Source organism: Plectropomus leopardus, chromosome 3, assembly GCF_026936395.1.
Source record: "Plectropomus leopardus strain MGB_pleo_1.0 chromosome 3, ASM2693639v1, whole genome shotgun sequence".
Taxonomy (NCBI): domain Eukaryota; kingdom Metazoa; phylum Chordata; class Actinopteri; order Perciformes; family Serranidae; genus Plectropomus; species Plectropomus leopardus.
The window spans coordinates 40,432,501-40,445,000 of NC_142178.1; the positions used below are offsets into that span (position 1 = coordinate 40,432,501).

The 12,500-nt window shown below is 41.1% G+C and overlaps 1 protein-coding gene across 3 annotated transcripts in view; it reads left to right on the forward strand.

Moving 5' to 3' along the window:
- LOC121938110 (protein jagged-1b-like) overlaps positions 1-12,500 on the forward strand; it is a 34,852-nt gene that overhangs the window by 15,729 nt on the left and 6,623 nt on the right. For 2 of the 3 annotated variants that reach the window (XR_015776104.1, XM_088075140.1), the window contains exons 13-24: positions 60-210; positions 395-559; positions 1,126-1,239; positions 1,574-1,687; positions 1,768-1,881; positions 2,298-2,414; positions 3,141-3,168; positions 4,202-4,287; positions 5,129-5,242; positions 6,649-6,758; positions 7,440-7,670; positions 8,461-8,592. Coding sequence is in view for 2 of the 3 variants with exons in the window: in XM_088075140.1 (XP_087931266.1) it covers positions 60-210; positions 395-559; positions 1,126-1,239; positions 1,574-1,687; positions 1,768-1,881; positions 2,298-2,414; positions 3,141-3,168; positions 4,202-4,287; positions 5,129-5,242; positions 6,649-6,758; positions 7,440-7,670; positions 8,461-8,592 (1,476 nt within the window). In the remaining variant the exon portion in view is untranslated. Of the gene's footprint in view, positions 1-59; positions 211-394; positions 560-1,125; positions 1,240-1,573; positions 1,688-1,767; positions 1,882-2,297; positions 2,415-3,140; positions 3,169-4,201; positions 4,288-5,128; positions 5,243-6,648; positions 6,759-7,439; positions 7,671-8,460; positions 8,593-9,623; positions 9,775-10,670 lie in introns of all 3 variants that reach the window. The other variant, XM_088075138.1, reaches the window with a different exon arrangement.

A 12,500-nucleotide genomic window follows, 5' to 3' on the forward strand; every position in this document is an offset into this window, starting at 1 on the left:
CCTCTGACTCTGACGTCCTCTCAAAGTGTAGCTTTGTGTCCGTCTCTGTCCGTCCTCAGCTGGACGTGGATTACTGCCTCCACAGTCCGTGTCTCAACGGCGGACGCTGCTTCAACCTGGCGTCCGACTACGTCTGTGAATGTCCCGAAGACTTCGAGGGAAAGAACTGCTCGCGGCTGAAGGACCACTGCCGCAGCTCGCCCTGCAAAGGTTCACGCCCACATTTTTAAAATCAACCTATCAGCGTCTGAGCTGAAATCTACGAGTTTTTCCTGTAAAGAAACCGAAACGTGATCCTAAACTCACAGGATGATGTCGCATTTATTTATTTAACTATTTCCCCCCAAAACTTCAATCCTCCTGCAGTCAGATCAACCTTTCTCTCCTCCCGCAGTGATTGACAGCTGCACTGTGGCGGTGGCGTCCAACAGCACGCCGAGCGGGGTGCGTTTGATTTCGTCCAACGTGTGCGGCCCCCACGGGCGGTGTCGCAGCCTCGCCGGCGGACAGTTCAGCTGCGAGTGTGAGGACGGGTTCACCGGGACGTACTGCCACGAGAGTGAGTCCAGACGTCAGCTGTCAGGGGGCACGGACCTCTGCTGGGGGCACGGACCTCTGCTGGGGGCACGGACCTCTGCTGGGGGCACGGACCTCTGCTGGGGGCACGGACCTCTGCGGGGGGTTAGGACCTCCGTGGGGGCCCCGACCGTTTTTCTTTAAATATTCTTGTTTTATTTTTTTTTTCATTTAATATACTTTTAAATATTTTTCTGATTTTTTTTTTTCAAAAATTGTGGATTTTTTTTTTCTTTAAAACTTTTCATCGATTTTTTTTTCTTTAAAATTTTTTGCCAAAGTTTTCGTTTGGTTTGCTGATTTCTTTTTCTTTATTTTCTTTCTTGATGATTTTTTTCTTTAAAATTTATTTGGATTCTTTTTATATTCTTGCCATCTTTTTGCTGTTGATGACGCCACTGATTATCGTTTGTTCTTCTGTGTTTTATTTTAATTTTCACAATAACTAAATAATAATTTCTTTATTCAGTCTTTCTGTTTTTTCCTTTTGACGTTTAACTAAAAGTAATGAAATGATAAAAATGTAAATTCTCGTGTGTTTTCTGTCAGATATCAACGACTGTGAGAGCGCCCCCTGTCTCAACGCAGGAACCTGCATCGATAAAGTCTCTCACTATCTCTGCGTCTGTGTCCACGGCTGGGACGGACACACCTGCCACCACAGTGAGTCCTCCTTGTCCTCCCTCCTCGTCCTTCTACTCCTTGTCCTAATTGTCCTCCCTCCTGGTCCTCCTACTACTCGTTTTCCTCATCCTCCCTCTTTGTCCTCCTTATCATCTCTCCTTGTCCTCCCCGTCCTCTCTCCTTGCCTTCCTCGTCCTCCCTCCTTGTCCTCCTTATCATCCCTCCTTGCCTTCCTCGTCTTCCCTGTCCTCCCTCCTTGCACTCCCTCCTCGTCTTCCTCGTCCTCCTTGTCCCTTCATCTTCCCTCCTTGTCCTCCTTGTCCTCCTCGTCCTCCATGTTGTCGAGCAGTAACGTTTTGTCTTTGTCCCGCAGACGTGGACGACTGCAGCTCGTCTCCGTGTCAGAACGGCGGCGTCTGTCGAGATCTGGTCAACGATTTCTCCTGCGAGTGTCGAGACGGCTGGAAGGGGAAGACGTGCGGCTCCAGTGAGCGCGCTCAGAGTTTTTATTTCAAGTTGTCTCTGATGTTTGTCTTCTGACTCACCGACGTCTGTGTCCGTCTCCAGGAGACAATCAGTGCGACGAGGCGACCTGTAACAACGGAGGAAGCTGCTACGACGAAGGCGACGCCTTCAAGTGTGTGTGTGCCGCCGGCTGGGAGGGCGCCACCTGCACCATCGGTCAGCCTTTTTCTTACGCCTCTGCGGCCGGAGACATCATGTCTTCAGGCTGTCCGTCTGTCCCGGTCTCCAGGGTTCGGACAGTCATAAAAAGCTGGAAAAGTCATAAAATTAGTTTGACAAACCACTACGATAACTTAACGTGTCCAAGGACGTCAGGAATTTGAGACGCCGCGGCTGAGATGAAAAAATGTTAATTTTTTTTAAATCACCAAAAACTTTTAAAGGAAAAAAAATCACCGACTTTTTTTCATAAAATACTGCCAAAATATTTAAAAACATCACCAAATTAAAAAAAAAAAATGCAAATTTTGTTTGTTTTTTTGATCGCCAAAAATCACACAATCACCCACTTTTTTTTTAATTCACCAAAGTTTTTATTTATTTGTTTATTTATGTTTATTTTTTGTCTCCAGCGAAGAACAGCAGCTGTCTGCCGAGTCCCTGCCAGAACGGAGGGACGTGTTTGGTGGACGGAGACTCTTTCCGCTGCGTCTGCAAGGACGGCTGGGAGGGCGCCACCTGCAGCCACAGTGAGTCGCCGCGAGGTTTAACCCCGTCAGCGCCTCCCTGTCTGTGATCTATTTTACGCTGAAAAAGACCTAAAAAAAACCTGAATAAAAAGATCAAAATGGAATACACAGAGCGTATCTTCACAGGGATAAAACCCTCTGGATAATAGTATTAAAAGTAAGATAAAAATAAGAATAAAATATATTAATAATAACAATTATTATTATTATTATTATTATTATTATATTATTATTATTATTATTATTATTATTATTATTATTATATTATTATTATATCGTCGGCATATGACAGCCCGGCCGATTATTGGTCAGTATTCGGCATTTTGCGGAAGATCTGTAAAAAGAGTGTTAAAAGAATGAATGAAAAGTAAAATAAGAACTTTTACCTTGTAAAACCTCACAGAAACATTTTTATTTACATTTTCACTTGATTTAAAATAAGTTGCTGGGAACTTTCTGAAGTGGAGTTTGTTATTTTCCAAATTTTAAATGTTGAAAGAAACATTTTCTTTGTGTTTTTCTTTTTTTTAAATGCATATCGGTCCCACATATTGATTTTCTGTCTCTTTAACTATTAATAATCCATATGAGCATCTGAATCGACCCTGAAAAACCAATATCAGTTGACCCCTGGTTATTATTATTATTATTATTATTATTATTATTATTGTTTTATTATTATTTGTTATTATTACAACACAACATTTCGTTTCTTTGTTTTTTTAGATGCCAACGACTGCAGTCCTCACCCCTGGTGAGTTCAACACACACACACACACACACACACACACACACACACACAGAGTATTTCTGAACTCACACTTTATTGTATTTTTGTTTTTTAAATGTTTTTCAAAGAGTCGGAGCCTTTGATCCTCAAAAATGTTGTGACTCAGAAGTTCGATGTTTTTTGTGATAAACCGTCATCTTCAGCATTAAATCCTCGTCCTTGTCCTCGTCCTCGTCCTCGTCTTCTTCGATTGTCGGTTCAACAAATCAAATCTGGAACTAAACGACTCGCTCGCTGTCAGTTTGACTTTTTATCTCAAACTGCTCGGCCCCCCCTTAAAAAAACACGAATGAGAAAATATCGTGTTTTTCAGGCGATAATTTAGATTCGTGTTCGGAACGAAGGCTCCAGCTCTGTTTTTGCTTGTTTTGTTTTTCGGGAGATATTTTGATGATTTTCATGATGATGATTTTGATGATTTTTTTTTTTTTTTCAGAATAAAAGTCTTGTTGTTGGCCACAGTGTTAACCCTTTGAGGGTTTGATTTCAGACAATGACCAACTTTGCAAAAATGGTTCCACAAATTTCAGGTTATCAGAAAGAAAAAGGTGAAAGAAAATTACCTCAAAGTTAGCCGGGGGAAAAAAAATTAAAACAAAACTATATATTTCATATTATATAAATCATATAATCATATAAAGAAAATCTTTGCAAGAAATGTCAAGATATTAGAAAAAAATGTTAAAAGAAAATTACCTCAAAATTAGCCGGGGAAAAAAAAAATTTAAAAAAAGGAAAAACTGTCGACAAAACTATTCATATTTATTATAGTTTAATATTTAGAATTATGTTACAGAAATAAATTACACACATTTAAAAAATGCACTTTTCGGGGGCATTTTCGTTTGTTGCTTTTCTTTTCTTGATCATTTTTTAGGGAATATTCTTTCAGATTGTTTTACTGATTTCCTGCTCGTTTTTGAGCCGAGTTTTCGAGTCGCTCGTTGTTTTCTCGTGAGGTTTCGAAGGGTTAAAGCTCGTCTCTGTCCTCCTGCAGTTATAACAGCGGGACGTGTGTGGACGGAGACAACTGGTACCGATGTGAGTGCGCTCCGGGCTTCGCCGGCCCAGACTGCAGGATCAGTGAGTGTTGACCTTTGACCTTTAACCTCCCCTCCATCTCTGTCTGCTCATCTGCTCGCTCTGCCCTTAAAGGGACAGTTCACCCCGAAATCTAAACTTCAAACGTCTCCTCTGACCCGTCATGCTTTTATGAGACTGGATTCGTTTTAACATCTCGTGTCGTCACCTCTCAGTCTTTAATTATTTAATTAAATTAATAATAATAATTTATTTTTTTTATTATGATATGATTAGATAGATAGATGGATAGATATTGATGTGTGAAGTTACTGAAGTGTTTGAAATTTGAAAGTCCAACAATAATTTCTGTTTTTACAGTTTCTGGCTGTGATTAATGGTGTAATGTGGGATGCTTTTCTTTTCTTTTCTTTTTTTTTTTTTTAAATAACCAAAAAATTTAAAAGAACAAAAAAAAATACAGGAAAAACAATTAAGTCAATTAAGTCAAAATGTAAAAAAAAAAAAAAAGCCTTCTTTGACAAAACATGCATATTTTCTTTAAATATTTTAATTTTAATTTAATCTGAAGTCTGTGTGCCCCTCCCATAACCCAAAATAAAAAAACATAAGTGGCTCCCCACAACTTAATAGAAATAATAACATGAGTCTCTGGATGTAATAATCTGTTATAATCTGTCCGTACTTGACTGAGTGTGTTTACTTTTAACCAAAATACCGACTCGACGAGCGTTTCATGATCGCAGCTGTTAACGTTTCTGTTTCTGTTCAGCACAAATTACTAACAACTACTCGTATTTTAACGTCACTACTCACAATTAAAGGTTTTTTGTTTTCGGTGTTTCAGGGGACAAAAATGAAACCTGTCCCTCGTCTCTTTCAGACATAAACGAGTGCCAGTCGTCCCCCTGCTCCTCCGGCTCCACCTGCGTGGACCAAATCAATGGCTACCGCTGCGTCTGTCCCGCAGGGAGGACGGGTCCCCGCTGCCAAGAAGGTGACACCCAGAGGACACTCTGAGGACAAAACACGGTTTACTTTAACAGATCAAAGTCGTTCGGTTCGGTGTCCCAAAAACTCCAAAACTCACGTCCACGTTCAGAACCGTCACCGAGTTCACGGCCTCAGTCAGAAACACGGAAGAAGACAAAATATTCCGATAAATGATAAACTGTGACAAAGCAGGCGAAGTGACGGGAAGACACAGCTTTATTTTTTACATTTACAAAATTAACCCTTTCATATTACACACACACAAAATATTACTATTATCTGATTTTTTCTGCTTTCACTGAGTTTATTTTTAACCAACATCAGTCCTCATCATGAATATCAAATATTCGATCATTTTCAGATATTTAACCCTTTATTTTAACCCAAGTTTTTTTTAGATGGAAAAAAATAATTATTTTCAATCAACTACATGCAACGTATATTTTATTTATTTATTTTTTTATGCTTACAGCTTGGAATATGTCAATGATTAGCTGTAACATTGATTTTTTAACATTATTATTATTTTTTGTGCAGCGTCAAAGACTCACAGTCAGTCGCTCTGCACACTAAATGTGCTTTTTAAAATCAAGCTTTAAAAAATATTATACATTAATATGATTTTCTACTCTCGTTAAGTTTATTTTTTAACCAACATCAGTCCTAATCATAAATATCAAATGTTCATTAATTTTCCGAATTTTAACTCTTTAAATGCCAGGTTTTTGTCGTGCTGCCACTATGTTTTAAGATGGATGATGTTGAGTCTCCTCCTCCTCAGTGTGTGAGTGTAGCTGCTGACAGTCTGGGATATGTCAGTATGTGAGTGTAGCTGCTGACAGTCTGGGATATGTCAGTGTGTGAGTGTAGCTGCTGACAGTCTGGGATATGTCAGTGTGTGAGTGTAGCTGCTGACAGTCTGGGATATGTCAGTGTGTGAGTGTAGCTGCTGACAGTCTGGGATATGTCAGTGATCAGCAGCTACATTGACTGTGACAGGTCACCTAGTGGAAATAGCATGTATTTCCTCCATATGCCAAATATGGTCAAAATGACCTCATCAGGTGGAAAATAGTCAAAATGACAAATTCAGAGTCAAAAGCCCAGAATGACACCCAGAAATAATACAAGTCCTGTTTTTCTGCTCTGATGGCTGTGGGATCAAAAATGTCAGTTTGAATGGGTTTCAATGGAGCATTTTTGGACCTGAACAGTCTGAATGTAACTATTTAGTTTCCACAGTGTATTTTAGACTTATTGTAGGAGCTGAGCTGCAAATTCACTGATTACACTCAGATACACAATCTGGACTACATTTAGGACACATGCATCAACACACACACAGTTATTTTGTCGCTGTGGTGACAGTGCTGATCTGCTGGTGTTTTGTTTTGTGTTTTGGTGCCGCAGTGACGGGGAGGCCGTGCGTGGTCGCAGGCCGGGCGGCTCCGGATGGAAGCAGATGGGATGAAGAGTGTAACAGCTGCCGCTGCAACGACGGGAGGATCAGCTGCAGTGAGGTACGGCTCCGACTTCACGTCAGAGTCCGTTTAATAACACATGATGTGTTCGAGGACCATCCAGCAATAACTCCTGTTTACATTTTCTGGCTGTGATAAAAGTTTTTTTGTTTGTTTTTTCAAGAAACATGGCCTCCAAGTTTTTTAAGCAAAAAAAGCCATGTTTTTTTTTTTTTTTTATAGAACCAGAAAAACACCAAATTGAAAAAAAATGCCAAACATGTTCAAAGAAAAAAAACATCACAACATTTTTTTCTTAAAAAATAGCCACAAAATATTTTTAAAAACATGTCAGATTTTTTTTTAAAAAACCTACATTGAAAAAGAACCGAAAAGGAGCATCGATGGTCCTGGAAATGTTTTGGTAAAATTGTGTATTTATGCTCATAATTACTGTTTACATGAAGTCTTCCCACATTTGATTTTTTTCAATTTATGTTCAGTTTCTAGAAAATCTGCATCAGAATGAAAAGAAACTTCAGTATTTTTCGGAAATTAGAGGAACGATCTAAAATAATTGTTGGCAGATGTTTTTGTAGAAAATTTCACCTTGTTTGAAAAAAGTTTTTAAAAAAATCAGATATTCTCCTTATGACGACGCTCACTGATGTCAAAATAAGTTAAAAAAAATTTAAAAATACGGGAAAATAAAAGCTGACCTCAGAGTTTTGTGTGTGACAGCGGCCGTGTGGCCCGCGGCCCTGCAGCCTCCACGCCGCGCCCCGCGGCGCCGGGTGTCCGGCCGGTCAGACCTGCGTCGCCGTGCGGGAGGAGCGCTGCTTCGTGAAGCCCTGCCGCAGCCAGGGGGAGTGCTGGAGCCCCGCCCACCGGGCCCCGCCCACAGCCAGGTGTCACTCCGAGAGCCGCTGCGCCAACGTCACCTTCACCTTTAACAAGGACGTCATGGCAACGGTCAGTTTCCCGCCTCCAACTTCCCCATCTTCTCTCCGTCAAACGTTTGATCTGCAGACGGAGAAAAATAAAATCTTTTTTCTTGATGTCATTTATCGTGTTTCAGGGTTAAAGCTGTATAATGATTTATTTAATGTTTTAATGTATATATATTTCTGTCCATGTATCTGTGTGCTCTGTGATGATTTTATTTATTTTATTTATTTATCATGTCTATCTAATCCTATCATAATAAAATAATATATATGCAGTAATAATAATAATAATAATAATAATAATACCGACATGTTTATGGCTTCGCGTTGATGACGGAGACAATATGTTTATCAATCCTAATGCAAATAACATAATATCACATAATATTTAAAAATATTGAAGAAAACAAAATCAGCATTTTTTCTTTTTTTAAATAACCAAAAGTGTTTTAAAAAAGAGACATCGCCCAAAATATTTAAAGAAAACAAAATCACCCAATTTATTTTCTTTAAAAATCTGCGTGGAGTCGAGTATCGACGCTCATTTCACAGTTTAGTCTTAAAAATTTGCCCCAAAGTCCTGAAAAAGTCCTGGAAAGTTCTTGGTAAAAGTGTGTGTGAACCCTGTCTTTTAAGGAACGCTTTGAGGGGAAATTTGGCACAAATGTTCGAGCAGACTGCCGATTGCTCGATTTGGTCACGGTGACCTCGTAAACTTGTTTTTTTGACCACACCCCATAGAGAGTACTTTTACTGCGGTAACGGACGGCGGTACTTCCTGCTGTCGGAGTGTGACGCCTCCTGCTGTGTTTCAGGGTGTGACGGTGGAGCAGGTGTGTCGGGAGCTGCGGAGCCTCTACGTCCTCCAGAATCTGTCCTCCGACTCCTCCGTCTCCGTGAGCTGCGAGCCGTCGCTCGGCACCAACAACGAGATCCACGCCGCCATCGTGAGTCACGTTAGTCTGCGAGTCCGACAGCGTCAGATTTTAATGTAGAACAGAAACACTCAGGCCAGGGGCCCCAAACATGTCCCTAACATTTTAGTACATGTCCAGGGTTTTAGGACACTTTGAGCATTTTAGGACATTTCTGGAAATTTCTGATGTGTCTCAGATTTTTACCTTTATTGGAATTCAGGACATTTCAAGGATTTTTGGATGTTTAAGATGTTTCTCAGATTTCTACGATTTTAGTACTTTTATTGGATTTTAGGAAGTTTGTAGGATTTTAGGACATTTATCGGAATTTAGGACATTTGTAGGAGTTTAAGACATTTCTCAGATGTTTGGATGTTTCTAGGACATTTTTAGAAAATAAGGATGTTTCCTGGATTTATGACACTTCTTGGAGTTTAGGATGTTTCTAGAATTTTCGGATTTTTTTTTATTTTAGAACAAATCTAGGATTTCAGGACATTTCTAGGTTTTAGGAAGTTTCTTGGATTTTCAGACGTTTTGAGGATTTTAGGACGTTTCTATGATTTTAGGACATCAGTGTCTCAGCTGTGTCCTCTGTCGGGGGTGTGGGGGATCCTCCTCTGGCTCTTTTTTGATCAGCAAGCTCCATTTTGATGCAGTTTTATGCTCTTTGACACCTTATAGAGACTAAAAGGACAAAAACGATTCACAGTGTGAATCAGTGTTTTGGGGGGCCACCGGGGGCCCTGTCAGGGGCCAGATTTGTCCCGCGGGCCGTGAGTTGAGTATCACAGCTGTAGGACAAAAGTGGTGGTGTTATGACTGTAAATCTGTCCTCAGCTGATGTGATCTGGTTCTGATGGTTTCCAGTGCAGCACATTAGTCCAGATTTCGTGGCGAAGGAGCAGATAAGAAGCTGAACTGTCGCTGCTGCCGCCAGAGAAATCCAAATGCGTCCAGAGTGGAAAAGCTTTTTGTGACTCAGTGAATCAGCGATCGGACGGCCGCAGCGTTTCTTTAGATAAACGGACCATAATGGAGTTTGTGTGCTGATGTTTCAGTCGACAGACGACCAGCCGAGCGGTCTGACCTTCGTCAGGGAAATCACCGACAGGATCATGGATCTGGTCGGCAGGAGGAGCGCCAACAGCACCATCATCAGCGCCATCGCCGAGGTCCGGATCCAGAGACGACAGAGCGGCGACCCCGACGGTGAGCCGCCGAGCGGAAACATCAAACATCATCTCTCCTCTTTATTTTCTTCATTCTGGACTTTAGGAACCGTAGTTTGACAGAATCGTCTAAATATAGAGGAGCACTTACTGTTTTTAACCTTCTCCAGAGCTTCACGCTGCCGCCATCTGATAGCGTTTGAGTTTATCCCGAGCAGACGAGGGACCACAGTTTGGGTTCATTTTGATTTCATTAGCCCGATAACCAAAAACCTGGAAAAAACAGCAAAATGAGGCGAAAACAAGAGGCCTTTTCCTTCAGTCCTTCAGTTTTCCTCAGTGAGTTTCAGCGCTGCATTTCGAAGCGTTCAGAGGAGCTGAAATTTTCATTTTAAATCAGCAAAAAGAGAGAAAAGACAAAGATTTAAATAAATAATGTCAAAGGTGGAAAACATGTTCAAACCATGTTTTCTTTTTAAAAAATCACCTTTTTTCTTTAAAAATTGTCAAACTTTTTTAAGGAAATGTTGAAAAAAGTCATTTTTACAGTCCCCAGGTTATATTTACATATTCAGTTTTGATCCTGTTCTGAATTATTCATTTTTTAAAATAATTTATATATATATTTAAAATCTGTTATATAGTATTGAAAAGTACCGATGGTCGTGTCAGAGAATGTTTGGTCTTTAGAATTTGCCTCAAAGTCCTGGAAAAGTCATGAAAAAGTCCTGGAAAAGTCCTGGCGATTTATCCTTAAAAGGTGTGTGAACGCTGAGCTGGTATCCTTCTTCTCGTTGGCTAAAGCAGGAAACAAATTCCCAAAATGTCAGGGCTGTTTCTTTATTTACACTTTTGGCCAGATTTCCTTCAAACGATAACGAGACGATGTGCACAGTCCTCTGACCTCTGACCTCTGACCTCCTGTCCGTCCATCAGACCGCCTCGTGCCCCTGCTGGTGTCCACCGTGATCGCCGTCTGGGCGTTGGCGATCGCCTCCATGTTGCTGTGGTGCGTGAAAAGGCGGAGGAAGCAGAGCGCCCACACGGGAGTCAGCACGCAGTTGGCGGCGTCATTGGCGCCGGCGGCCGAGGACAACAACGCACTCCACAACAGCGTCAGCGCCGCCCGCGAGCAGCTCAACCACATCAAGAACCCCATCGAGAAAAACCCCCCCAACCACCGAGACCACCACCTCCTCCTGCACCACCATCTCTGCGAGGACAAGAACGCCGTCAACGCCAAGATCCGGAGGTCGGACGCCGGTAGCCAATCGGACGAGGACGAGATGGACAAGAGGCTGCAGAAGGCGAGGTTTACCCGGGCGCCGCCGGCGTATTCACTGGTGGACTGGGAGGAACGACCCCTCCAGCGTTCGACGGGCAAACCGCCGCACTGGACCAGCAAGCAGGACAACAGGCAGCTGCAGACGCAGAGCGCAAACAGGACGGAGTTTATCGTGTAACCAGCGGGATGATTTCTGCTCGTTTTCTTTGTTCCCAGACGCGATGTCAGGACCGATTTTTGCTGTTTAATTCACGACGCTGGTGCGAACGCTCCACGGCGGTTGGCTGGATCTCCGAGCTTGTGGACGCCTTCGAACAGAATCTGGACAACGCTAAAAGTTTCTTTGCTTCATGAGCGAGTTTGTTCCCGAATGTGCAGCTGCCTCGTCGTGCAGCTGCCTCGTCGTGCAGCTGCCTCGTCGTGCAGCAGCGGTCGACCAGTTTGGAGATATATTTATTTTTGCGGGAGTCAGTATGAAGAAGATGTGGAATGTTTCTGTATAGATGTGTAAATAACGTTTTAATGAATCCTTTTGTATATTTGATTTATTAATTTAATCGTCGAGAGAAAGTATTTCCTTTTTTTTTATTTATGAGTTTTGTTTCAAGTTGAAAACGACGATTTCTAGATGGAATTTTTTTTTATATTTTTCAACGCTAAAAGTGTTCTTGAGAGAATTGTTTATTTTTAGCCTTTTGGATTTGGGCATTTTTGTGCCTCAACTAAATGTTTTGTACATTGTTTGATGCTGTTTTGTTGGTTTGTTTGACGAATGTTCTGTTGTAATTACTCTACATGTAAGTAAAGTGTAAATATTTGCGTTGTACATTTCTGCAAACCACGGATATGTTTACATTTGTATGCTATTATGTAGCAAATAAAAAATCCTACGTAATCCAAAAAACATCTTAATATCCGAGAAATGTCCTAAAATCTGAGAAACGTTAGGCAATTCAAGAAATGCTGTAAGTCCAGAAGGAGAAAATCCAAGAAACATCCAGAGAATTGTCCTAAAATCCAAGCAATGTCCTGAAATCCGTGGAAAGTACTAAAATCTGAGAAACTACCTAAAATCCTAGAAACATGCTGAAAACCAAAAATGTGCTAAAATTGTAGAAATCTTTGAATTGTGCTAAAATCTGAGAAACATCCAAGAATTAACCATTTAGTCACTTAATGTTTGGCTGTCGAAAGCAAAAACACCTGAAACTACATTGAAGCGTGAAAAACACGAAAAAGTCATGGTTTGCAGAAACAATGCCAAAATTTTCCAGCCAACTGGACGGTTTTACACAAACATGGTGGCAGACGTATTGCTTTTGCTACTGAAAAAAAAGTAGAGGGACGCAACATTTTTTGTAATAATTTGTACATTTTGTAAAAACGGAGCTTAGCTTTAGATCCTGTTTGTGTGTTACGATCCGATCTAAGCGGCAGTAAAAGAGACGTGGAGTTCGCTCCGAGGTCTGAAATTCCACCGG